Below are 27,568 nucleotides of genomic sequence, written 5' to 3'. Positions count from 1 at the left end.
TTTATTTATTTAGAATCCTACTCTACAATCCTATTCTGCAATCCTACTCTACAATCCTACTCTACAATCCTCATCTAAGCTGGTCATGGAGAAAATAGTCCTGAATGGATGGATTGCCACTGCAATCTTTTCTCCTCCTCCTTCCACTTCTTCAGTGACTCGATCAGTGGCACCAGGCTGGATGCAGGCTTGGCTGATGTTACAAATGGATGCTGCCCAAAGGAAAAAAACAACCAAGAACAATGAACCATGACTTTCCGAGCTCAGTGCTTCAAAGGCAGGGGTAATATTTTTAAATGAAAAGGGGATTTACTCCGAGTAGGTCTAAGGAGCATAGTGCAACAGTGGCACAGGTTGTCCTGAGAGCTGGTAAGTGTCCCTTCCCTGGAAACATTCCAGGTCAGGTGGGAAGGGGCTCTGAGCAGCCTGATCTCTTTCAAGATATCCCTGCTCATTGCAGGCCACATGGATCAGATGGCCTTGACAGGTCCCTGCCAGCCCAGCCCAGGATTCCTCACCATTTTCATTTGGAAAGCACCAAGAGTGAAGATGAGGAGGAAGGGGGCTCAAATCTGATGCCTTGGGCTTCAGTGGAGGAGGAGCCCATCCTCGGACACTGTTTGACCTGCAGCCCCTTTGCATTTTACCTGCAGGAGCTCCTTGGCAGACCAGCGCCGCTCCTCCTTTGTCTGCAGGCAGCAGTTCAGGAAGTGACGCATAGAAGCCGAGAACAGGTTGGGCTGCCGCAGCTGTGGGGTCCCTCCTAAGGCTATCAGGAGTTCAGCCTGGAGAAAAAGGAAACACAAGACTCCACCTGCTTCTTTTGATGCCTTAGGTTTTAACTTTTCTATTTTTCAATTCCTGTACTGCCTAGTGTGTAGCTCAGAAGTTTTGTGTGGCCTGTTAGCTACTGTTCTCTCGTGCTAGTTAGACATAACAAAGCCTCTCTAGGTTTGCTCTCCAAGGACACTCCGATTGTCCCAGGGCCCAAAATGTGTGAACTCAAAGCCTCTGAAGAGGGGCAAACTTGGGCTAATTACATCATTAACTGGGCTCATAATTGGAGAATTAACCCTGCTATGGAAATGGACCAAGCTTACAAAACTGTGAAGAACTCATGACCCAGGGTCCATCTTGGATGTAGCCTTTTGACTGCCCAGGCTGTATCTTTGAAGGCCATTCAAATAAATACCTATTTTGATTCTCTTATTCTTGTCTAGTCTCTGGTTTTAGGTAGCCACTCCAGGCATCAGTTTCAAGTCTGTAAATGCTCTCCCAGAGCCCCTTGTTTAAGCTCAACTCTGCAGTGGCAATTTCTGCCTTGGCAGAGAGGCAGAGATGACTTTCCTATACCAACAAAAAACCCAAACCCCAAAGCAGCCACAGCTTTTCCAGCATCCAGCGGAGCTTGCCTTGGCAGCTGATTTGATTGGCTGACCTAGTTAGGGGCAACTACATCAGCAAAAGCACGTTTTGCTTCTCTGAAGATTCCCACCAGCTTGACAGGCAGTTTGGAAGAGGGACTTTGCTCTAACTGTTTTCAAGCATTATTATAGAAAAGGGAGTTATTGCTCAGGTAAGGAAAGAAACATTTGGAACCTCGCGTTCAACACAGACACGTTAAGATGCATGCAGAAAGGTCTTGGGATGAAAATGCCTGTTTGGGCACACAGGAGCCACCTGCAGCTCTGTCTCGCAGCAGTCTGCAAGTTCCAGCTTCTCTGATGTGGCAAAAGAAAATCTTTTCGCGGTCAAATCAGCAGAAGGAGAAATGCCATCCCTATGGTAACCCTCTGCTCCTCTGGATACTCAAGTCAATGCATTAAAGATGTGCCCATCCCAGAAAGTGCCAGGTAACAAATGGGAGGTTTTGGCAGGCTCTCCATGTCACCAGGCTGCAGCTTGGTCACGTGGAGAACGTGGCTTGGGCTATGACAGAAATATGGTCACTAAGTGTTTCAGCAACACTGCACAAGAAGCAGAAGACACTATGTGGCCTTTACACCCTCATGCCCAGGTTTTAGGCAAGTGACAAGAAACCGTACAGGGAGTGCAGTTCTTCTCTAGAAAAGCACTGTTTTAGAAACTTTGTTGGTTTGGGTTTCTTTCCTTCTTTTCTGGAAATGTAACACCAGCTCTGAGATGTGTGTTTTGTGTTATTAGAGACCTCTACACAGACAGATGAGCTGGAACACCTTAAAACCTAAAGGAAAGTGTTGCCTGAGAATGGAGAGTGTTTGCATGTGGTAGGGCCTGAGTTCCCCCACTGATGCAACCAAAACTACAGCAGATGCTGATGTGCTGCAGGGCCATTTTTAGAAGGGGACCTTGGTGGAAGCAGTGCCAGCAGACGGCAATGGGATTTTTTCTGATGGAGGACAGAACACAGGATAGGTGAAAAAGACAGAGGGATCAGTGAGTATTTGCTCCTTACCAAGGAAGGACTTTCATTCCAGTGAGGAGCTTCTCGTTCCACCATTTCGATCCCCACAATTCCAAGAGACCATATGTCCACTTTGGGGCCATATGGTTGACCTAGCACAACCTCAGGCGCCATCCACCAAGACGTCCCGACCACTGAGCTCCTTAGATTCTGCTCAGGGGTGAGCTGAGCAGAGAGGCCAAAATCAGCTGAGGAGAACAAAAAAGTTCTGTACAATTAGGAAACCAAGCAAAAGAACTCCCCACTGTAAGTCTGAGAAAGCGCTGTTGAATCTCCTGGAAATCCGTCCCTGCTCTGTTTCCTCAGGACTTTAGCCAAGGAAACACGGAAGTGGCTGCTTTTATAATTTTTTAATCCTGCCCCCAGAAGTGGCTTTTATTCCCTGGAACCTTTAGATTGTAGCTCCCTCCCTCTGGAAGGGACACCCACAGACCCAAACCAGTGCCACTCTGGACTGCTTTTTCCTCGCCATACCTCTGTGCACGTTGCAACTGTGCCTTCAGCTCGCTGCAGGGGTCCCTGCACTGCCAGCAGCACCACTTTGGGGGAACTGGCAGTCACTCAAAAGCAGCCCCAAACCCCACATGCCCGGAACGCTCTGCCTGGCCAAGAATATACCAACCCAGCTTGACAGAGCCGTCAGTTCTGAGAAGGATGTTGCTGCTCTTCACATCTCGATGGATGACATGGTTTGAGTGAAGAAAATCCAGTCCTTGCAGGCACTGAGAGAGAAAACAGAGACAGGAGGATAAAAATGAGTGGTGTGATTTGAGCCCACAAGAAAGGAAACAGCTCTAAAAGATTCCCTTTCCAGGGGAATAGAGTGTAATGGCAGAACACAGAGCCATTGAGAGGAAGAGCTTGCTGCTCCAACACTACCTTTCTAAGGGAAGGCACGTCAGCTTTTGAGAGAGCCAACGGGAATTGCTGTTCTAGACTGTCCTCTGCAAAGCAGCCAGAATGACTGCTGCTGCAGTGGATGTGCTTTCTTCATCCAGAGGACAAGCAAGGCTTTGCCAAGAAAGAAAGAGTCCCTCCCTTTGCTGTGAAGCGGCTCACTTTTGGGTGGGAGGCTGCATGGCAAAGGTTTTCTTGCTGGCCTCAGCACAGACTTGGAAGTATCACATGAGTCGCCTTTCAGAAGCAAACAGCATTTTGGGTGCACTACTACCCTTTTCAGCTGAGGACTCTGAGAAATGAGTCCCTTTTACCATTAGTTTCCAATTCTGCTACCAGCACCTTTGCTTTTACAGGCAAGGAATGCCGTGCAGACAGGCTCCAGGCAAGCATTCAGAGAGGCAAGGTGGAGAACAGCAACTACAAATACAAGAGACAGAGTGAGAATGCAACAGCAGGAGATAAGAGTACAAGAACAGAGTACAGGGAGTGCAGGCACACTGCCACGCAGTTCCCCTGCTTCCCCATAGCATAGCAGCCACACAGAAGCAAAGTTTGGCACATGGAATCCCTCCAGTTCTCAGCCCCTGTTTCCCAGACAATCCTGCCCAAGCCCTCGGAAGCACAGGTGGGATCCCTGACCTCCCGACTGACGGCTGCCATCTCATCTTCAGATATGTACATCTCATTGATGGCATCTCTCAGAGTGCCTCCATCCATGTACTCCATCACCAGCCAGACTTCATCATCCACAAGGTAGCTGAAAGAAGGAAATGAGGCCATGGAGATGAACGTGCATGGCTACGCCACTGTTTGGAAAAGACAACGATTGATTCTTGTTTCCAGGTCCCTTTGAAACGAGAACAGACTCAAAGGAATAGACGTTCCCTCTAGGCTGTGCAGCGATTGCAGTCTGTGCTGTGTCAAGGAGAAAGGCACAGCTGTGAAAAAGGAGATGTCTTAGATGGCCAGCAAGTGAAAAACGCAGTTTACTAACAGCCCAGATAAAAAGCTGTCACACATGGTGTTTATGGAAAAAAAGCACCTAGTCTTCCTGGCATGCCCAGCAATGGAAAAGAGGGGCTGCAGTCCAAGGGAAATCCTCTCTCGGATGGCTCATTAGCATTTAAGACTCTTGAGAAAAATCAAGCCCCAAGACAACGTGGTGGCAGTGAACTTAGAGGGTATTGACTTCGTAAGATAGCACTGGTGCAGGCTTTTGAAGAATTGTCAAACGATGTGTGCCAGGGAAGACTAATGCAGACAAAATGCACTCTCTTCCCATCCATTGGAGATGAGAAGAGAAATAATAATTGATCAGTAATTAATGGCTCTATTTTCTGCCACAGACCAAAGTGGGTTTTTGACCTCTCATGCTTGCAGTAGGTAAACAAACATTCATGGGATAAGACCACGACCACTCACCTGTCTAAATAGTTGACCAGGTTGGGATTCCTATTCATCTTCATGATCATGAGTTCATTGACAGTTACTTCCTTCCTCCTCAGTCCTTGCAGACTAATTTTCTTTATGGCCACCTAAAATGACAATGACAATCAGTACCTTGAGAAGTTGGTGGCACGAGACCACAACACACACGGAGCGAGTGATTTTGGAATGACACAGCTGAGCTGTGCCAAAGTGCCTTGTGATTAGACACTGGAGTAATTAGGAACTGACATTCCAACAGCCCATTTCTCCGCTCCCTTGTGGGCCAGAAACAGGACACATGGCCACTGACGTTTTGCCTTGTCCACTTGGTAACAATGGTGTCAACTATCACCCACAAAGCTCTGCCCACACTCTCTGCTGCTCTGCCTGGGATCCAGAGAAGTAATCCAAGCCTTGCTACTCTATGGATACATCCTGGGCTATAAGCAGGGCTTAGGGCTTTTAGGGACGCCTTGCAGATCCCTCCCTACGTGCAGTTCCCAAGTGCAGCACTGCAGGTTGCTAAGGAACTACCAGTAAGGTTCAGATGTGTTTGCTGGCAGCCAGAAATGAGAATTCAGGACTCTGAAGCTGTAGCCACAAGAAAGCAGTGAGATGCTCTAAGGCACCACCTTTGTTTTAGCCACTGAGAGTGAGTGAGCATTTCCTTCTCCAAAAGGAACCACTGCTCTCTTTGCCTTCCTTCTGGCAGCTGAGAAGGACAACGACTGTCCCAAATGTATTTTGCAGGCTGGCACCAGTCTGTGCTTCTTGTGCCTTTGCAGCACAGCTCTCGCGGTGACCCAAAGCTCCAGCCACAACTCACACCAGAGGGGAAAGCCCTCAAGAGCTGCAGAATCTGCAGGGACTGTTGACATTTACCTCTCCTCCTGTGGCAGTGTCGAATGCTCTACAAACTTCTCCGAAACCCCTAGAAACAAAACAGCAGCAAAGAAAGGAGAAGCTGTTTAGATCTTGGCGTGAAAGCCAGCCCGGACAGGAGATCTCTGCTCTAAGTGCCTAAAACCTGCAGGAGGCATGAGGGCTCTGCCAGAGGGCACATGATGCATTTTCCTCTCCAGTGCATGGGCACTGGGCCTGTTCCTGAAGCTTTGGGCTTTAGTCCCTCAGCTCAAAAAGAGAGCTTATTCTTTCATCTTGAGTTTCCGTTTCTAAACTGTGTGGTTCTAATCCTGACCACCGAGTATTTCCTTCAGCAACCTCTTGGAAAGAACTGTTCCTGAGAACTGTTATCTGACAGCTACCAGGGGCTAGGCTTCTCTTTCAGGCAAGCAAGATTCTCCTTTCATTAGTGTGGCCGTATGATTTTGAGACATACAAAAATGCTAAGGAAATTAACACACAGCTGTCCCACACTTGAGAGACAGGAGATCTTCCAGCTCCTGTTCCTTGCTGCAGGCAAGACCGTGGCAGCATGGAGATGTCTTTGACAATGCCTTCTGACCACACTTACAAATTCTGACCAGCACTGAGAGATGGGTCAATCTAAGCCCAGTGTCTGAACATGTTTGCAGCTTGCCTGACTTGACACTTGATAGATATTCCACCAGCAGAACAGCCGGCCCATGGTTTTGTAGAAGAAACTGTGGTTGGACTCACCCACTGCCGATATTTTCCAGTTCAGTGTATTTCATCACTGGATTTTCCATGCTCACCATTTTCCCTGAGGGAAACAAAGTGCAAGATGCTCACTTGAAAGCAGAGATGCCACCTTCCAGGAGATACAAAAGGCAGCCCCACTCTCTGGGGCTCTGAGCCTTTTGTGGTCATCTGGGTAACAACAACAACAGCGACGAGAACCACAACAGCAACAGCAACAGGCCAGGCAGCTCTGCAGCACAGATGGCCAGCACTGAGACTGATTTTCTACAGTCCTCTGAAGAGATCTCTTGAGAGGAAACAAAGCACAGAGAGATGCATTCGCAGGAGAGGATGGCATCTTGCCAAAGGAATGCCTTTCTTTTTGTAAACCAGAGCAGCTCACATTGTGACCAATACCAACGGGGCTTTCCGCATCAGGATGCTCAGCCTTTATGGGCAGGCTGAGTTCAAAGATGCCCTTGCCCGTGTCCCATGTGAAGAACCACACTGCTTGTCTTCCCCCTGACTGCGCGGATCAGTCGCTGGCATTGGACTCGCCCTCTCAGCTCTGCACACGTCCCCGCCTTCCCAGCTCGGCACAGCGGCCACGGGCAGCAAGGACAGCAGTGCTCCTCGGGTGCCGGCGTGGCACGGACAGCTGCCCAGAGGAGATGCTGAGCCTCTCGTGAGTCCAGGCCGTGCCATGCAGAAGCCGGCCCAGACGAGGGGCTGCTGCCTCCTGGCAGCTCCGCGCTGCAGCGGCCGGGCAGCAGCAGGACTCTCTCAGCTGAGGAAGGCTCCAGCCTCTGCAGTCGCAGCGGCCGTCAGGGGCAGGGCAGGTACCACAGCAGGGCTGGGAAGGCCCAAGGATGAGCACTGACAAGCACTGGGAAGAAGCCACAGCCAGACCGAGCCCCGTTCCAAGCTCTTGCCCCCTTTCAGGACACAAGAGGATTGGCTTTGAGATCAGACACACCGAGGTGCACATCAATGCCCTTCTTGTCCCAACAGGTGATGGTAGACACAGAGTCAACTGGGCTCTGTTCTCAGCCCCCCCAGGTCTTACCTGAGAGCACAGCACTGGCAGCTGTTATGGGCAGGAAGCAGATTCAATGGGCTGTGCTGCAGAATCACAAAGGGCTTCATGTGTTTTCCTAGAGAGTGAGCTGTGCAGGGCTTGGGCCAACGGGTGGCATTCTAACAGTCACGGGAATGACTGGGAATCAGGGATGAAAAAGTGCCACGGATCTGAGGGATAGACAGTGGATGGGCTGGAGGCTCACTCCTGAGAAATGCCTGCAGTGCAGTTTTACCTGACCACGCCACATCAATGTGTCTCTTGGACACATCCTTATAAGCATGAAACTAGGATATTAAATAGGGATTGTTATAAAAGTATCTGCTTTTTCTTTGGGGACATGTGGAAAACACCTCTTGCTCTCAATTTGTGCTGTCACTTGATGTTTTTTCAAAGAAGTGGTCATTGGCAAAAACGTTGCATTGTCATAAAAACCAACTGTAGATGTAGTAGTGGAATAGTAACAGTCATCAAAATTACACCAATAAGACACATGAGGAAGAAGAGCTCCTTCAGGATGGAGAAAAAACAACTTCACCAGAAAAAAAAAAAAAAAGGCCCAAACCAAACACACAAAAAAACCCCAAAACAACAAACCACCAACCAAAATCCTTACAAACCCACCAAAAGACAAAACTCCAAAACCAAACAGTTTCTGCGAAGGTCTTTTGCTCTGATGAATGCTGAGAAATCAGGAGTCTAAGGAGAATTTAGGAAGCCAAATATTCCGTTCAGTTTGGCCACTAGCACAGAGGACTTGCCTAGATCATTTGCTAGGTCACAGCTGATGCAGGAACAATCCCTGCTTCTGCCTTCAGCAGAGAGGGAAGCTCAGGCAAAGCCAAGGCAGTCTGAGCTGTGCTCAGAGGCAGCAGGAACACCCAGAGCACTCCCTCGCTGCCTCGAAGCACAGCACTTCCTGTGAGGAGTCCTAAATGTCCCTGTGACAGCAAACTGCGGAGCAACATTTGGCACAGCTATGCTGACACATGCACACAATACACTGTCCCTCACACAAGAAATACACAAGACGTACTCAGTAGCTCCAGGAGGTCATCCTCCATCTCCTGTTGATGGGAAGAAGCTGTGTTGGTGTTGGAGCTGAGCAAAGTGCCCGGGCTCCACTTCTCAGGCTGGGGTGCAAAGGCTCCTTTAGACAATGCTGCTGCTGCTGCTGCTGCAGGAGCAGGTTCCATGCGAGAGCCTGTGTAGATCTGAGACAAGAAATGAGGTTGTGTCAGAAAGTGTGGCTGGCAGAGATTGCCCTGGGATCCCATTTCAAATGCAGGCCCAGAGGAAGATGCTGTCAGCCACATGCAGGGCTCTTAAAATGGTTTTTTTTGCATGTCCACTTCTCAAACCGGATGGGTCAAAACCAAAGGCTGATTTTACTTGAGTTCATGGCCAGATTCCTGTTCCATTCTCATGGATTTTCTGAAGGATGACTGCTGCAATGACTATTCCACTTCCTCCCAAGCACTCTTTTCCCCCTCCAAGGACTATGGACACACTTGCATCTCCTTGTTCTAATGTTCTACCTCCTCCCATGGAGTCCTCTTTTCCTCCACCATCTTCGGGACGGGCTCAAGCTGCAGCAGGTCCGGCTGGGACAGTTCCTGTGCCCCACGCCAGCCTTGGGGCTCTTTGTGGCCAATCACTTGCTGGAAGTCTTTGCAGGCTGCCAGCTGAGATGTCCACACTTCCACCTCAAGTCAAACACAACAAAGCAGTCAGACACTACAGCTTATCCCTGTCAGCCGTGGGTCAGCGACTGTGAGGAAAGGGAAAGAACAGGTTCACAAGGGATACAGACAGCTTGTTTCAAGATCCATCAGGGTCACCAAGCTGACCTGCAAAAACACCTCAAGAAACAAGGAGAGCAGGAACAGGCCAGCAGGAATCCATTTGGATGACTGCTGGCCAAAAGGCCAAAGGACTAGTCACACTGTCCAGGGCAGCAGCTGAGATTCAGCAGCCCAGGACGTGTCCTTCAGAGTGGCTGTGATAGAGACCACAGCAGGATGGCACTCAGAGACATCACCCCACCCGCCTGCTGCTCTGCAGAGGAAAAGCAAGAAGGGCAGAAACCACCAGTTTGGTGACTGCAGCGGCTCTCTCTGTTTCACTCACTCGCTTTTGTAGAGCCTCATGCTTTTGGAGTAGAAGATTAATTTCCTCTCGGATGATTTTCAGTCCTTCACCCAGCCTCTTCTCCCTTGCCTTGATCCTAGCCTCAGTTTCCTGCAGCTCTGCCTGCAGCTCTTTGTCAATGTTCTGCAAGGAAGCAGAGAGAGGATGTCTCACGAGTGGAGTGGCTTCAGCTCTTACACTCACCTGCTCTTGTAGATCGCTCCTGTGCTGATGGAGATTCTTCTCCTCTTGGATGCTTCTGATGTCTTCCTTGCTCCTCCTCTTTGCTGCCTTGATGTCACTCTTGGCTTCGGGCAGCTCTGCTTGTGGCTCTGCCTTGATGTTCTGTACACACAAATGCAAAGCAAGTGACTGGCAGCTGCCATCAGGCTCAGCTTTTTCCTCTTTCAGCCTCAAAATCACATTCATTCAGCCCCTCCCTTCTGCTTCCCTACCCAGCTCTGCTTCCATTGGAACCCTCCCATCCCAGCACTGGGCTCTGCAGATGACAAGGCTCTGTGCTTTCAGTGCCTGTGGGACTCCTGGCCTCCTCAGTCCCAAGAGCTCCGTTTTATGTCCCTGTTCCTGCCCTTCACTCTGTCACCTGGCTAAGCAGGCTCACCTGGCCATTCTCTTGTGCCTCTTCCACCTGCTGCCTGAGCTGCTGCAGCTGCTCTCGGGCTGGGAACAGCTCTCGCCGAGTCTGGCAAGGCATCTCTGATAGAGCAATCTGCTCATGCTCTTTCTCTAGAAGGAGCTGCACAGAAAGCAAGAGAAGATGGCTTTCAACTTCCCATAAAATATTTATGGGGCAGGACTCAGAGACTGATGGGCTCGCACATTCCCAAAGCAATGTGCTGCTGCTCTCCCGGGTCCTTCTCTGCCCACGGGGAGGCACAGATTCCAAAGTGACACTGGCACTACAGTCAGGCTCCATCTGGGACTGAAGCTCCAACAGACTCTTAGGCATCTGACAAGGGAACGTGGGGCATTTCTCAAGGCTCTGCTGAGGACCTCGCTCCTCTTCTGCCGTGTCCTGCTTGTCTTTCAGAAGTGACTGACACCCAGCCCTGTCCCACAGCCCCACCCTGGCTCTGCAGGTGGCTTCCTGTGGGAGCTTGCTCCTTGTGAGAGACACTTCTGGAGTTCATGTTCTCTTCAGGCCTGCACTGCCATTCCTGCCTTTCTGACATCTACACTCTTGTTACAAATCCTGGATTATTCAGGAGATGAGGATGCGAACAAAGAGCCTCCAATGGAGGTCAGAGGGCCTCTATGGCCACCTCAGTATATGGAGGAGAACCAAGGTGTTTCTTGTCCTCCCTCTTTTATCAACTGAGAATTCTGACCGGCAGTAACAGAGACCCTCAGAAGGCCCCATTAACAAATTAGCTTAGACACCCTTCAGGATGCCAGTGAAGGAAACCATGTGTCCTGTAATGCATGTTTGACCAGAGTCACCAAACCCCACCTAGAGGATGGGATTGCTCCACACCCATAGGACAGACCAAACTTTCACGGATAAACAGGGGGAGGAAAACACCTCTGAGGGGAAAAAACAACCATCTCTGGAGGGGGAAACATATCTGCCTGCTTGGGATCGCTTGATGGAACATGTCTCTCCTCCTCTCCTGAAAGGATGTCTTTAGGTGAGCTTTGCACCTCCAATTGCCTTGGAGCAGAGCAGGGAAGTTTCATTTAGATAAATAGATCGATCGATCGATCGATCGATAGATAGATAGATCTATCTCACTGTTATCATCTCTCTTTTCCTATGCTTTCCCTCACTACACACATCAACACTTGGTAGCCAGTGCCCTGATTAGCAGCAGTCCTGAACTTGCTCTCCTGTTGCTTCAATAAACCACACTCTTGGGGAACCTGGAGCAGGAAGGTCCTTCTAGAATGCGATCAGACCCAGGACACTGCACTGGGAACTGCACTCTTTGTGCATCTGTACTGGGGCAAGTTCTTCTCTTGGACTCAACCAGACTGATGATGTTAAAGTGGCTGCACTTCAGAAGTGAAGCTGAGCCCCTCCCAGCCCCTCTGACCTCAGAGGACCAGCTGGAATGCAAGGGTGTTGATTTCCTGCTGAATTCCTATACCTGGAATACAACACATTCTGCTCCCCTGGGCTGCCAAAAGGCACGGGCGCTGTTAACCTGAGAGTGATGTGCAAGGCCCTGCTGGCTGGCCGGACACCAGAACAGCTCCTTCTGCACCAATCTCCCTGCCCCAAACTACGTGTTCTCATGCAAAAACACTGCAACTTCCAAAACCGCCAGCTTGCAAGCTAAAATTCTAGCAGAATCTCGTCCAGTGCTAGAAAAGTCCAGGAAAGGTTGAGTAAAAGCACCTTTGTTTGCCGAGAAAGAAAATACAGGGAGTCTCCTCCTAGAAAACCAACAAACCAACAAACAAAAAGATGAAAGTGTCACCTACTTCAGAGCAACATCTTTGCCCCCACTCTAGGCTCCAATGCAGTTTTCAAATGCAGTTTTAAAAACAGACTTCACAACAGAAAGTATCTGCAGAAACATGGCAGCCTCGGGCTTCTGCCCCGGAAGAAGGGCTCCCAACTGCGCACTTTGCTTCTTTTGCCACACGGGAGAAGAGGGGCCCCACACAGGTCCGTGCACAACACAACCATCTCTTTGCAGCTTATCAAAAGCAAAAACACAGGCGCACTCAGAGCCCCTGTCAGCTCTGCTCCTCACTGCTCTGCCTGAAGAGGCCAAAGAACAACCTGGCAACCAAGGCACCAAAGTCCCTGACTTCAAGCAGCACCTCCCCGTCCCCAGTGTGTCTCTGAAATACTCCCAGCTCGGCCCACCCAAGAAGCTCATGTGGACAAACCACCCCAAAGCCCTTGTGTGCTCACATCAACAGCTTTTGTGCCAGCAGCTACTTGGCCAGCCTGTGCAGTGGGACACGGCTCTCCAGGCCACCGTGTCCCCCACGTGTCTGGCAAGGCTGAGAGCGGTGTCTTTGGAGCACTCCCTTCTCTGGCGACAGGGGAGCCTTCATGATTCGTGTTTGCCCCTCTTGGAATCCCAGCAAGCTGGGGCCTAAACACGACAGCTCAAAGGCCGTGTTCCAGCTCTCACTGGCTGGGGGGAATCGCTAGGTCCTGCCAGGACTCCAGCACTCAGCATCCTCGGCCACCACCAGCAAGTGCTGGCCGCTCAGAAACTTGCAGCTCTGATTTCCTCTAAACACAGCCCCAACCACAACTGGCACTTACCGGCTCAGGACGTTCAGGTTCACGTCTGATGCCAGCTGGTGATTTCCAGACATTTTTCACCCATTTGGCCCTTGCTCCAGGAGCAGAGGGAGCCAGAGGAGCGCCGGCGGTTGGTTCTGTGCCCTGTGGACAGGCAGGAGTGTGAGGGACAGGCAGTTGCCTGTCATTTCTAACCTTATCTCTATTCAGCTCTACAACCAGCTCTACTAAGGAGAAATCATAACCTTGCATAGCAATGGGATTCCAAGTGCCTCCAACTAAAGTAAAATGGGCTAATTCAACAGTACTGCATATTGCTCTGAATTAGATATTGCAGCCTGGCTACTCTCAGCAAGCAACGTTCTCTCTGCAAAGCTGGGCTTTTAGTTCTGCGACAGCTCTGAAATGCAAAAGCAGCTATTACACAGCGATGCCTTTGCTATTGCTGCTGCAGACATGGAAACCTAAAACTGGATAAAATCTGTGCTAGTGCTGGAAAAGGGCAGGAAAGGTACAGCAAAAGCACCTTTGCTTGCTGGAGAAAGAGAAAATAAACAGGCCTTCTCCTCCGTGCAAACCAACAAACCAAGAGACCAAAAGACAAAAGGGTCACCTGCTGCAGTGCCTAAAGCCCTTGGGTGCAGTGAGGGGATGCTTGGCAGGGGATGCAACGGCACTTGTGGCGAGCACTGTCATGCAGGCATTTAGGGAAGTCTGCCTGAAGGTCCCGCAGGAGCCTCCCTTTCTCCAGCCTAAAGCTGCTTCAGCACCTCCTCATGGCACTTGGCCTCCACACCCTTCCCCAGCTCCCTTGCCCTTCTCTGCACACGCTGCAGCCCCTCAAGGTCTTGCTTCTTCACAGTGGCCCAGAACTGGACACAGCACTCCAGCTGCGGCCTCACTGGTGCCCAGCACAGGGAGACGGTCACTGCCCTGCTCCTGCTGCCCCACTCTTGCTGACACAGGCCAGGATGCCCTTGGCCTTCCTGGCCACCTGGCCACACGCTGCCTCACGTTCAGCTACTGTGGACCGGCACCCCTGGCTCCTTTTCTCCCACGCAGCTCCCCAGGCACAAAGTTGCACATTGACTTCAAATACAGCAGCCAGAACGGCAAGATCTCCTTCCTGTTCTTAACCCTACGAGACAGCACTCAAGGAGCTGCAGCTTTGCCCCCACTCTAGGCTCCAATGCAGTTTTCAAATGCAGTTTTAAAAACAGACTTCACAACAGAAAGTATCTGCAGAAACATGGCAGCCTCGGGCTTCTGCCCCGGAAGAAGGGCTCCCAACTGCGCACTTTGCTTCTTTTGCCACACGGGAGAAGAGGGGCCCCACACAGGTCCGTGCACAACACAACCATCTCTTTGCAGCTTATCAAAAGCAAAAACACAGGCGCACTCAGAGCCCCTGTCAGCTCTGCTCCTCACTGCTCTGCCTGAAGAGGCCAGAGAACAACCTGGCAACCAAGGCACCAAAGTCCCTGACTTCAAGCAGCACCTCCCCGTCCCCAGTGTGTCTCTGAAATACTCCCAGCTCGGCCCACCCAAGAAGCTCATGTGGACAAACCACCCCAAAGCCCTTGTGTGCTCACATCAACAGCTTTTGTGCCAGCAGCTACTTGGCCAGCCTGTGCAGTGGGACTCGGCTCTCCAGGCCACCGTGTCCCCCACGTGTCTGGCAAGGCTGAGAGCGGTGTCTTTGGAGCGCTCCCTCCTCTGGCGACAGGGGAGCCTTCATGATTCACGTTTGCCCCTCTTGGAATCCCAGCAAGCTGGGGCCTAAACATGACAGCTCAAAGGCCGTGTTCCAGCTCTCACTGGCTGGGGGGAATCGCTAGGTCCTGCCAGGACTCCAGCACTCAGCATCCTCGGCCACCACCAGCAAGTGCTGGCCGCTCAGAAACTTGCAGCTCTGATTTCCTCTAAACACAGCCCCAACCACAACTGGCACTTACCGGCTCAGGACGTTCAGGTTCACGTCTGATGCCAGCTGGTGATTTCCAGACATTTTTCACCCATTTGGCCCTTGCTCCAGGAGCAGAGGGAGCCAGAGGAGCGCCGGCGGTTGGTTCTGTGCCCTGTGGACAGGCAGGAGTGTGAGGGACAGGCAGTTACCTGTCATTTCTAACCTTATCTCTATTCAGCTCTACAACCAGCTCTACTAAGGAGAAATCATAACCTTGCATAGCAATGGGATTCCAAGTGCCTCACACTAAAGTAAAATGGGCTAATTCAACAGTACTGCATATTGCTCTGAATTAGATATTGCAGCCTGGCTACTGTCAGCAAGCAACGTTCTCTCTGCAAAGCTGGGCTTTTAGTCCTGCGACAGCTCTGAAATGCAAAAGCAGCTATTACACAGTGATGCCTTTGCTATTGCTGCTGCAGACATGGAAACCTAAAACTGGATAAAATCTGTGCTAGTGCTGGAAAAGGGCAGGAAAGGTACAGCAAAAGCACCTTTGCTTGCTGGAGAAAGAGAAAATAAACAGGCCTTCTCCTCCGTGCAAACCAACAAACCAAGAGACCAAAAGACAAAAGGGTCACCTGCTGCAGTGCCTAAAGCCCTTGGGTGCAGTGAGGGGATGCTTGGCAGGGGATGCAACGGCACTTGTGGCGAGCACTGTCATGCAGGCATTTAGGGAAGTCTGCCTGAAGGTCCCGCAGGAGCCTAAAGTCTGCCTGAAGGTCCCTTTCTCCAGCCTAAAGCTGCTTCAGCACCTCCTCATGGCACTTGGCCTCCACACCCTTCCCCAGCTCCCTTGCCCTTCTCTGCACACGCTGCAGCCCCTCAAGGTCTTGCTTCTTCACAGTGGCCCAGAACTGGACACAGCACTCCAGCTGCGGCCTCACTGGTGCCCAGCACAGGGAGACGGTCACTGCCCTGCTCCTGCTGCCCCACTCTTGCTGACACAGGCCAGGATGCCCTTGGCCTTCCTGGCCACCTGGCCACACGCTGCCTCACGTTCAGCTACTGTGGACCGGCACCCCTGGCTCCTTTTCTCCCACGCAGCTCCCCAGGCACAAAGTTGCACATTGACTTCAAATACAGCAGCCAGAACGGCAAGATCTCCTTCCTGTTCTTAACCCTACGAGACAGCACTCAAGGAGCTGCAGCTTTGCCCCCACTCTAGGCTCCAATGCAGTTTTCAAATGCAGTTTTAAAAACAGACTTCACAACAGAAAGTATCTGCAGAAACATGGCAGCCTCGGGCTTCTGCCCCGGAAGAAGGGCTCCCAACTGCGCACTTTGCTTCTTTTGCCACACGGGAGAAGAGGGGCCCCACACAGGTCTGTGCACAACACAACCATCTCTTTGCAGCTTATCAAAAGCAAAAACACAGGCGCACTCAGAGCCCCTGTCAGCTCTGCTCCTCACTGCTCTGCCTGAAGAGGCCAGAGAACAACCTGGCAACCAAGGCACCAAAGTCCCTGACTTCAAGCAGCACCTCCCCGTCCCCAGTGTGTCTCTGAAATACTCCCAGCTCGGCCCACCCAAGAAGCTCATGTGGACAAACCACCCCAAAGCACTTGTGTGCTCACATCAACAGCTTTTGTGCCAGCAGCTACTTGGCCAGCCTGTGCAGTGGGACACGGCTCTCCAGGCCACCGTGTCCCCCACGTGTCTGGCAAGGCTGAGAGCGGTGTCTTTGGAGCGCTCCCTCCTCTGGCGACAGGGGAGCCTTCATGATTCACGTTTGCCCCTCTTGGAATCCCAGCAAGCTGGGGCCTAAACATGACAGCTCAAAGGCCGTGTTCCAGCTCTCACTGGCTGGGGGGAATCGCTAGGTCCTGCCAGGACTCCAGCACTCAGCATCCTCGGCCACCACCAGCAAGTGCTGGCCGCTCAGAAACTTGCAGCTCTGATTTCCTCTAAACACAGCCCCAACCACAACTGGCACTTACCGGCTCAGGATGTTCAGGTTCATGACTGACCACAGCTGGAGAGTTCTGGACATTTTTCTCCTCTTCAGCCTCTTCAGCCTCTTCAGCCTCTTCAGCCTCTTCAACCTCTTCTCCAGGAGCAGAGGGAGCCAGAGGAGAGCCTGAGGTTGGTTCTGGGCTCTGTGGACAGGCAGGAGTGTGAGGGACAGGCAGTTACCTGTCATTTCTAACCTTATCTCTATTTAGCTCTACAACCAGCTCTACTAAGGAGAAATCATAACCTTGCATAGCAATGGGATTCCAAGTGCCTCCAACTAAAGTAAAATGGGCTAATTCAACAGTACTGCATATTGCTCTGAATTAGATATTGCAGCCTGGCTACTGTCAGCAAGCAACGTTCTCTCTGCAAAGCTGGGCTTTTAGTTCTGCGACAGCTCTGAAATGCAAAAGCAGCTATTACACAGTGATGCCTTTGCTATTGCTGCTGCAGACATGAACATGGATTTTCTTTCTGCCCACCCAGCTCAGCCTCCTTACTCTACTGCCGCAGGCCAAGCTCACAGCTTTCTACACAGTTCTTAAACACCAGGAACATCAAAAGTTCCTGTCTCACTCACCTCAGGGTCAGGACTGACGAATACGCGGATCATGTGACCTGCAGTGGGAAGGGAAAATGAACCAGATGCTGTGAAAAAACCGCCTGTGAAAAAAACGCTGTGAAAAAACCTGGTTAATCCCGCAGAACAAGTCCACCCAAACAGAGAGTGTTTTCTTTTCACAATAGCCCTCCAGCAGACACAGTTCTTCCACACATCCAGCAAGAGAGCAGGACAATATTCTTGGTTGTGCCTATGCTTTGGCCTCTTTTGCCAGTAAATGAATACAAACTTGATCAAGAAAATGCAAATTGTTCTTTAACACCCAATATTTCTCTTCTGACCAACAGCTAAAGCTGCCTTTTTTATCCTCTCCTTCAGGTTCTTTTTTTATAAAAAGGTTGCTAGCACTAATTCTCATTAAGTTACTGAAAACCTGTTGCCCAGAAAACCTTCCCCCAAACCCCCCTGAGGTGTCATAGTTCTACTGGGAAACAGCCCAGGAGCAGCTCTGGGGTTCAAGAGCAGACACTCACTGTTTGGGAGTTTGCACTTCATTGCAAAAAGAATCACTATTTTAGCACTCATTAAAGGGTCGAGTTAGACAGTCAAATCTTTTAATGACAAAATTTAGAAACAAAGAAGCTTTCCCTGAATTCCAGGCACAACTGCAGAGTTCTTTGAAGGCCTTCTGAGAACACCTCCCAGGCTGCCTTTTCAAAGTTGTCCTGCTTCACCCAGCCCCCTGAGGAAATGACAGACTCGGCTGCCACAGACTCTCCCGTGGAGGGAAGGGAACCCCTGCACGTTCCCTTGCAAATGCTGCCCACACCTCCCTGGCTACAGACACCCTCTTTTGAGCTGAATGTGTTGACAGGAGCTTTACCAAAGCAGTGGCATCCTAATGGTCTTTTTGTTTCAAAATCAACTCAGTTACTAAGAAAGAGCAGGAAGACCTACACAAGCCAGGTTGGGTTACACCCAGGGAAAACCTCTACTCACGTGTCAGGTTAGTCAGGTAATAGGCAGAATAACCAATGCCATACACAGTGCAAACTGCAGCAGCAAGTGCCTCCATGATTTTAGCACTGCTGTGCAAGTTTGCAGACTGTGCTCTAACACAAGAAAAAACAAGGCTCCTGTCAGAGTGCAGCTGCCCCCTGACAAGGCCTCAACCAGGAGGATGCTCCTGCTCTGAGCAAGCCCAAGAGCTGCTCTGACACTGAGACCTTCTGTGCACCAAGGCAACCTTCTGATGACAGCACCACAACGTGGCAACCATGCCCTGACATCACAAAGCAGCTGCTCTGCGTTGGTCTGGGGATTGATGCTAAGCAACCCAAGCTTCCCTGCAGCAAACACACAATAGCCTGGGAAGTTCTCCTCTGTCACAAAGCAGCACAAAGTCCCCTCGTGGGCCAAACCCTGTTGTTCAAGGGCTCCAAGAGTAACTCAAAGAGTGCCCCAAGCACCTGCAGCCTGTACCCCAAGTGAACACTGAGATGGGACCAAAGCAAAGGAAACTAGACCAAGAAAATGGCCCAAAGCATTGCACAGATCCAGGAGAGAAGGCACTAATTGCATGACAGCTGTAATAATTCCTAACAAATCTCCCCACACATTTGCACTTTTATTGGACACGCCCTGGTCCCCTCTGTAGGTACGTCTCTGCCTCTGCCTTTCGTCCTCTTTGGAAGCAGTCGAACGGGCAGGATTTGCCCACCCGCAGGAGCTGCTCCAAGCTGGGAATGCAACTGGCAGTGCTGATTTCCAGAGGCTTCTGGCTCCCGGCTGAAGCCAAGGCCAGGAGCGGGTTGAAAGGTGCTGGCACTGCTGCTGCTCTGTGCCAGAGAGCCCCGGCTGGGAGGGCACGGTGCCCACTGCGCCGTGGGCTCTCTCTCTCCTGCCAGAGCTGGGCGCACCTGGGAAGGAGTGATGATGACTTGTGGGAAAACCAAGGGCTTTGTGGGGGCTGCATTTCTCTGCACACACCCAGGCCACCTGGGGCACAGAGCTTTGGCCCCCAGGAAAGGGAAACCAGAGGGAAACGGCTTGAAATATTTCATTTCAACCTTTTTTACTGTTCAATATAAGTGACCACAATGAAAGGTTACCAAGCAGGGATCCATCCCTGCTGCCAGCTCAGCGTTAGAAAGGAGGCGGCACTTGATTTCAGTGCTGGGTGCATGGGGAATCACTTCCCTAACACGTGCACACCCAGCAATCTCACTTACTAGTTTGTACCCATGGAACTAAGACACACTCATTACTTTGCTGAAACTCACAGGCTAAACATGACTTCAAACTATTTGACATATTTAAACCACTTGTCAGAAGTTCTTGATGTGAGAGTAGGGGTGTCCTGAGGGTCTCTGGTGGTCATTTGGGGAACATCCCCATGTGTCAGGGATAGGAGACAGATCTGAGGCCTGACATGTTTGGTCCGCAGTGTTGCACATCGACAAGATAATGCAGAAGACGACTGTATTCTTAGTTAGCGGGACTAACTTCTAGAAATGAAACTAGGTATCGGTCACCTGGTGGAACTCATCCTGGGAAAGGAGAAACAATACATAATGGAGCCATTGTTGGCATGGAGTATGGTCATGGGCCAATGTGACCTCATCTCGTAAGTTGGCCCTGGACGAAATGATGTTGAAACTGGCCACTCCTGAGGAGGAGATATAAGGTGTGCCCCGGGGGTGGAGGGGAGAGGACGACATGACGCACGCCATTTTTATCCAGGGGACGCCCTGAAGGAGTCCTGCCCTTCTGCCCCTCCCACTCAGGAGCCATGCTCTATCTCCTTCTCCTGCTCGGTGGCTTTTCCAGCAGCCAGGCGCCGGTATGTATTTCTTGCTAACGTGACTACTAAAATTCATTTGCTTTGCAATTCTAACTGGGTCTTGAGTTCTCTGGGCATGGGCGTCCTCCTGAACCCGTAACACCCATTCCTCAAATTCTCCTCTGATGGTCATTTACACCTTCCTTCCCTGGGAATTGAACACAACATTTCATCACTGCACCCTGCAAGTGCTTTTGCTGCGTGAAGCCACATTGCATCTTTCTTTCCCAAAGTAATAAAGAAAACACAAATTGCCTACTGAAAGCCTTCTGCTCCCTTCCAAATCAGTTCACTACTCAAGCACAAGCCTCAGGCACATCCCCGATTCCCTCTGAGAGAGGAAGTAATATTTTGCTGCAGCCAAAAGGGGTTTAGGTCAAAGAATGAAAATTGCTGGATGTATGTTGGATTTATGGTTTGGAGCTGTTCTAGTTAATTTGCTGGGTGTTGCTGTGAGCTGGGAGAGGGGCAGGGTTGAAGACCTGACTAAAAAGGAAGTAGGATGGGAGGGGAGGGGACAGAAAAGAAGGTGGTCAGGAGAGCACCTAAGTTTCTTAGTACCCACCCATTGGGAAAGGGGACAGGGACCGTCCCGGCTGGGAAAGGGTCTAAAAAGCAGCCATTTTCTTAGAGGGGGGGTGTGTTGAGCTCTCGGGGAGGGAGGCACACACCCGGCTCAACGGAATCGTTACTCATAAGCAGTTTTCCTTTGCTTCGACGACTTTGTTACCATTTAATTGTATCCAAAAGTGAGTTCATTTTTAACACCTCTCTGCCAGCAACTCAGAGCTGCGTGGTGCACTGCTTGCTGTGCCCTGGAGAGCACAAAGCAGGCTGGCCTGGTGGCCCCGAATATTTCTGCAGAACGCTCTGCATTCCACACCTTTGCTCTGACTCAGTGCAGAACTGCTTCCTCCCCGAGCTGTGTGAGGCACTGGCTCCTGCAGATCTGACCTGACGAGCTGTCGCTGCCTCCCGTTGGCCTCGGTGCCCCTGGCAGAAGTGCCGTGCCTGAAGGACGCTGCCCCGTGCTCGAGCCTGCGGAGCAGCCCGGCTCCCTCCCGCTGTGCCCAGGCTGCTGCACACACTGCTAACCTTTCCCAGGACTTCCAGGGCAGCCGGCAGAAGAGTAGCAATCCTCAGCCGGGGCACCAGCCCTCGGCTGTCTTTTGCCTTTCTCTCCTCCTGGGCTGCCTCCAGACGGCCAATGGCACCAGTCTGCGCTGTGCCCAGCACGGCTACGCTTCCCTCGGGAGCAGCCAGCTGCCGCTTTGGCTCTGAGATGGGACGATGTGCCCGCTCCCAGGAAGAGGCACCCAGTGCCAGGCTGCTGCCTCTTGCAGCTCCAAGGGCCTCCTGCCAGCCTGCCTCTGCCCAGCCTCAGGCTGCTCTGGGCTCTGCGTGGGCTCTGCTGGGGCTCCGGCCTGGGCAAGGCCGGGCCGCTCTCACCTCACGCTCGCTGACAGCTCTGCCTCAGACGAGACCTTTCAGAGCACCCTCGCTGAGCTTTCTGCTTTCTCAGCTGAGCAAGACTCTCCCCGAGCCAAAGAGATTGCACTTAGGGATACAAATCCAAGTGGCAGGAACCCCAATGCTCTCGAGTCACAGCTCAACACCTACATCTGCACAGGATGTCTTGGCTGCACAACTCCTCCTCTGCTTTTGCCTGCAAATGCCATTGCCCTTTCTGCCTCAACTACAAGCACAATGGCTGGACAAAAACCGGCCAGTGTGCCGTATTGCAAAGGCAGTGTGGTCTGGAGAGGATGAATGAAGAAGAGCCTGCCCCACTGACAAACCATACCAAAGAAGCCATAAGTGTCACTTTCCAACTTTAAGAAACAACGGACAATTGAGAAGGAAATCTTGAGCTAAATCACAGGGTAAAAAGGAAGGAAATCTTCCAAATGAGTTGAGGTTTCAGAAACTTTAATTATTTGCCATCCTTCTCTACAATCCTACTCTGCAATCCTACTCTACAATCCTACACTAAGCTGGTCATGGAGAAAACAGTCCTGATGTGATTGTCACAGTCTTTTCTTCTCTTTCCACCTCTTCACTGAAATAATGAGTGGTGCCCGGCTGGACGCAGGCTTGGCTGATGTTACAAATGGATGCTGCCCAAAGGAAAAAAAAAAAACAACCAAGAACAATGAACCATGACTTTCCAAGCTCAGTGCTTCAAAGGCAGGGATAATATTTTTAAATGAAAAGGGGATTTACTCCGAGTAGGTCTAAGGAGCATAGTGCAACAGTGGCACAGGTTGTCCTGAGAACTGGTAGGTGTCCCTTCCCTGGAAACATTCCAGGTCAGGTGGGAAGGGGCTCTGAGCAACCTGATCTCTTTCAAGTTGTCCCTCATTGCAGGGACTGCTCATTGCAGGCTGTTTGGACCAGATGACCTTTACAGGCTCCTACCAGCCCAGCCCAGCCTAGGATTCCTCACCATTTTCATTTAAAAAGAACCAGAAGTGGAGATGAGGAGGAAGGGGGCTCATCTTATGCCTTGGGCTTCAGTGGAGGAGGAGCCCATCCTCGGACACTGTTTGACCTGCAGCCCCTTTGCATTTTACCTGCAGGAGCTCCTTGGCAGACCAGCGCCGCTCCTCCTTTGTCTGCAGGCAGCAGCTCAGGAAGTGGCGCAGCGAAACTGAGAATAGCTTGGGCTGCTGCAGCTTTGGTCTCCCTCCTGTGGCTATCAGGAGTTCAGCCTGGAGAAAAAGGAAACATGAGGCTCCACCTGCTTCTTTCACATCTGTAAATGCTCTCCCAGAGCCCACTCTGCAGTGGCAATTTCTGCCCTGGCAGAGAGGCAGAGATGACTTTTCTATACCAACAAAAAACTCAGACCCCAAAGCAGCCACAGCTTTTCCAAGAGTCAGCAGAGCTTGCCTTGGCAGCTGATTTGATTGGCGGACCTAGTTAGGGGCAACTACATCAGCAAAAGCACGTTTTGCTTCTCTGAAGATTCCCACCAGCTTGACAGGCAGTTTGGAAGAGGGACTTTGCTATACTAACTATCTATACTATCTCTAAGGATTATTACATGAGAAGGATCTCTGCAGTTCTTGTTGGTCCCTTAAGCGCAGCTTCCATTAAACAAAACTCATCAAGCTTTTTATCCTCTTCTTGAAAACAATGGTAATTGGAAGAAAAGACAGGAAATCCATCCGATTTTCCTCAGGTAAGGAAACAAACAGTTGAAATTGTTGGTGTGACCCAGCCCACTGCGGGGCTGGGGCAGCGTGATGCCAATCAATCCCAGCTGTCATGGGTTAGCAAAGCATAATCCCAGAAGTGATGCTCTTGCAAAGGGGTGCTTACAGCTTCCTCTGTGACCTGACAGAGCCTATCAGCTGGCCAGTTTGAATATGGACAATTCTTGAAGCCACTAAAAATTGTGGCCTCTGTGATCCACACTTAAGGATAGACACACCCCAGGCAGAGCCCTCTCTCGTTTCTGCTGCTGGGACAGGAGGCTGTGGGCCCTGTGCGGGGGCCCAGCGGGCCCAGCCCAGGCCCTGCTCGGGCCAGGCCGGGCCGCACCACAGCCATCCTGGAGCCGGTGGGCCCTGTTCCACCCGCGGAACACCCCCACAGCCCTGCTATGGGCAGCCGGAGCAGCCCGGCTCCCCCTCTCCAGTGCGGCCAAGATTCAGCTGAAGCTGCCCTGCTGTCCGGCAAAAGATCGTGTGACCAACAGCGATAAGCGAAATTCCAGCTGCAAGGCCTAGGTGAGATTAACCCTTTTAGTGCTGTGAAGAGCTGAAAACCTGAGGGAGAAGAAAGACGAGATGCTTAAAGCTGATATTCTGTTGTAAAGCTATGATGTATCAGAGTACCTGTTGTAATTTCATGAAGGCATGGGGGGGTGGAGTGTTCAACTTGTACTTGTGAGCAAAAGCACCTGCGCTGAGATAGGCAGATGCTGAAGCAGCTGTAATTTGAGGAGAAGTTTGAACAGGGAGAGATGGAAGTGATGAGGACTTTTGCTCCAAATGGAAAAGGAGAAGACCTCAGTTCCTAGAGATGCTCCCAGAGATAGCCCTAGAGATGAAGATGAGGAGGACCCTTTGCTCCCAGGGAAGGAGGAGGGCCTCTGTTCTTAGAGATGAAATGCTCCCAGAGATGGCTGAAGAGAACTTCTGTTTCTGAATGGCTCAACCTTCAATTTGTACCCCAGTAATTCAAGAGTGGACCCTCGAAAGCAGTTGTGGGAAAAGCTGCATGTCAGGGGAAGGGACTCACATGTGAGCAGAGAACCAACCCGGGCAGCTGTCTCATTGTGCTAATTTCTCCATAGCATGGGCAAGAGAGACTCCTCTTCCTAAACGGACTGAACAATTATGGAAGTGGTAAACAGACTGAACATCTCAAGGGTTGTCTTTTTACATTGTCAGTGGGAGATGGGAGAAAGGTGGGGGGGAGGAGAAGTGTTCTGAAGGTGTGGTATGATTTTTTTTTTTTTCCCCCCTCTTTTAGGTCTGTTAATAAATTTCTTTATATTCTTTCAAGTTTGGTGCCTGCTTTGCGTTTCTCCTAATTCTTATCTCACACAAGGTAAACAGGAATGAGTATTTGGACCAAACCACTACACCAACCCATCCACTGGATCGAGTTTCCCGAAGAGGCAGACTCAGAGGATGGGTCAATGGGCGGCTCAGAAGCCTAAGCCGCACCCCCCTGGGCAGTGCCCGGGTACAAGCCGCCTCCCCCGGTTCGGGAAAATTCTCGGTTACTTGGTTGTTCACTGGTTCTCTGTTATAACTCCCACCTCTCGGTTTCCCCCAGTGGTTCTTGTGAAATTGTTTCCTCCCCCTGGCTTGTAACTCATTGGTTGTTTTCCCCTTTCCCCGCGGTTTTCAAACTCTATAAAACTGCGGACAAGCCTCAGGGAGGATCCCATCACATTCCATCCCTTCCCAGCTCGTTCGGGTTGCGAAACTTCTAACAAGAAATCTGTTAGGAGCCAGACCAGAACAGCCTCTCTCTTCCTTTGTCTCCGAGCTAACGTGAGCTGATACCATTGGCTCCTGCCATGTTTCCTCTGCCGAGAAGCCAGCTAGCTAATTCAGCCAGCAGCTCTTTTCCTGATGCTGAAGTCGCTTCTGCGGCGGGCAGAAGTAACGCAGCTGGGCTGTCTCTGACCTGGGGCACGCCAGAGCTCGTGCCCCGAGCAGCAAGAACTTGGTTAGGTTGGCGCACCAAGCACGGGGCTCACACGAGTGGATCCCTGTGACATCGTGGCTGTCAGTGGACAGCGATAAGAAGCGACTTTGGACTGCTAACGCCTCTCGGAGCAGTCTGCTCTGTTTTAGGAGCAGTGCCCTGAGAGAAGGCTGCTAACTCCCACTCACTCTGCACTGAACTGACTTTGGAGAGCAGGCGTGCCTCAGAGAACCCAACCTGTGCTTTTTACTTTGGGACCAGACAAATTTGTGCTGATGTCTGAAACTTGTGCGAGTATCCCTGGTCCCTGATATTTTGTTTCTTTTTTCTTTTTTCAGGTGGTGGGCGGAAGAAGTGCCCAAAGAGAGATGGGATCCAAACTCTCTCAGCCCCAAAGAGAGGTTTTTCTCCAAGTTGTGAAATTCCTTTCAGTTACTGGTTTCAAATTTTCAAAGGGTCTGTTAAAACAGTTCGCTGGCTTTTCTTTTACCTTCCTCAAGTGTCTCCAGCAAATTTAAAATCTCCTGCCTTCTGGAAGGCTGTGGGGCATAAGATTACTGATTTAAAGCGAAAAGGGGACTCCTCTGGAGAAAAATTCTTTCCTCTAGTTCTAGTGCTTCAGGACTTGCATAAAATGGATCAGAAAGTAAAAGAAAAGCACAAATCCCCTTGCAGTTCTTCCTGTATCCCTCCTTTCTCCCCTCCTGCTCCTCATCCCACTTCCCCTTCATTGGAAAAACTGAATGGGGTGATATGCCCAGAGGCACAGAGTTGCTACCTTCTCTCTGACCCCTCTCGCTCTTTTCAGCCACCCTGTTGGGGTAGCTCTGGTCAAGCTGCCTCGACCTCTTCCCAAACCCTGTATCCCTTGCCCTCTTCCCGTTATAAGCCCAGAAAACTGTTTTAAATGCTGTTTGCCATTGTCCCCCCCCACTCCACGTGTCTGAACAATGGCGCTGACCACATGGCACAGTTCACCCCTCCCCCCCTTGTTCTTCCCCCAGGCCCTTTCGCCCTCTTACCCCCAACCCTTTCCTATCCCCTCCCCGAGATGTGATGTCATCGGGTTCCTCCCATGCATTGGGTACTGCCCCCTGCGTTGGGAATCCCCGCCCATCCTGTGACCACGCCTCCTGGTCCTCCAACCCCGCCCCCTGTGGAGGAGTTCCTGGCTCCCACGCCCCCCCCATTCCAGTTCCCACGGGGTAGAAACCGGAACCACCTTGAAATCAGGTCCGGGAGTCTCCTCAGCCCCTTCCTATCCCTTTGCTGTTCCTGTAACATATGATTGAACTGGCAGTAATCCCACATGGAAACCTTTTGATTCTGCAGGGCTGAAAGAGCTTTGCAAAGCCCAGAAAGCATTTGGGAGGGAGAGTCAGTATTTTAAGAACCTTCTTAAGATAACTCTCACCGGTACAGTGATTGTGCCACATGACCTCAAAAGCATTTTCTCCTGCTTGCTTTCCCCATCCAAGTTTCAAATGTGGGAAGAAGGTTGGAGGAAGCAACTGGGAGAGGTCCTCCTTATTTTACTGCAGGATCCAAACAACGCGGGGGTTTCTATGGATCACCTTACCAGTGAGGGGTTATTAGCCAAGCCCCAGAACCAGGCTCAAAATACACCAGAGCCGGTCCTGAATGCTGTAAAGCAAGCAGCACAGCAAGCGTTCTTAATGATGCCCCCTAAATTAGCACCTCAATTGAATTACACTGAGATTTGGCAACTGCAAAATGAGCCATTTATTGATTTTGTGGATAAACTGAGGCTGGTAGTGGAAAAACAAGCGGAAGATCCGAAAACAAGAGAGCATATTATAACGCAAATTGCAAAGATTAATGCCAATGATGCTTGTAATAGAGTGGTTTTGGGTCTTCCATTCGAACCTCCACCGACCTTAAGTCAAATGATTCGTGCTTGCACGACATTGGTGCCAATTCATCAGCCAAATTTAAAAACGGGGAAAAACTTAATAGAAATTGCAGCCGCTGCTGATGCAACAGCATCTCAGGGCAATAGAAATGCTAATTGGGTCTGTCACAGGTGTGGCAAACCAGGGCACTTGGCCCAAAACTGCAGAGCTCTGGCTTCAGTTAATCAGGGTTCCTGAGCTGTCTCCCCAGGGAAAATGACATCGCCTGCCGCCGATGGGATGCAGCCAAAACACTGACAGGACTGTGTGGATTGGCAGGGCCACATGGGGGAATGAATGAAGAAACTGCCACCAGGAAAATGGTTACCACGACCACTGCAACTCAAATGGAC

At 50.9% G+C, this 27,568-nt stretch overlaps 1 protein-coding gene across 1 annotated transcript; it reads right to left on the bottom strand.

Moving 5' to 3' along the window:
• On the bottom strand, positions 1-27,231 carry LOC138102606 (serine/threonine-protein kinase PAK 3-like). Its single transcript, XM_069000328.1, is given in 14 exon segments — positions 1-212; positions 648-785; positions 2,435-2,631; positions 3,066-3,165; positions 3,983-4,100; positions 4,766-4,878; positions 9,582-9,926; positions 10,204-10,338; positions 16,714-16,782; positions 16,819-16,872; positions 17,310-17,347; positions 18,291-18,413; positions 18,416-18,540; positions 27,200-27,231. Coding segments are annotated over 14 exon segments (1,716 nt in total). The 3' UTR covers positions 1-83.
• Positions 27,232-27,568: the final 337 nt, after the last annotated feature.

The sequence above is a fragment of the Aphelocoma coerulescens genome, unplaced genomic scaffold (genome assembly GCF_041296385.1).
Source record: "Aphelocoma coerulescens isolate FSJ_1873_10779 unplaced genomic scaffold, UR_Acoe_1.0 HiC_scaffold_94, whole genome shotgun sequence".
Taxonomy (NCBI): Eukaryota; Metazoa; Chordata; class Aves; order Passeriformes; family Corvidae; genus Aphelocoma; species Aphelocoma coerulescens.
Note: the sequence above shows the minus strand (reverse complement) of the source record. Positions and strands in the feature narration are given on the sequence as shown.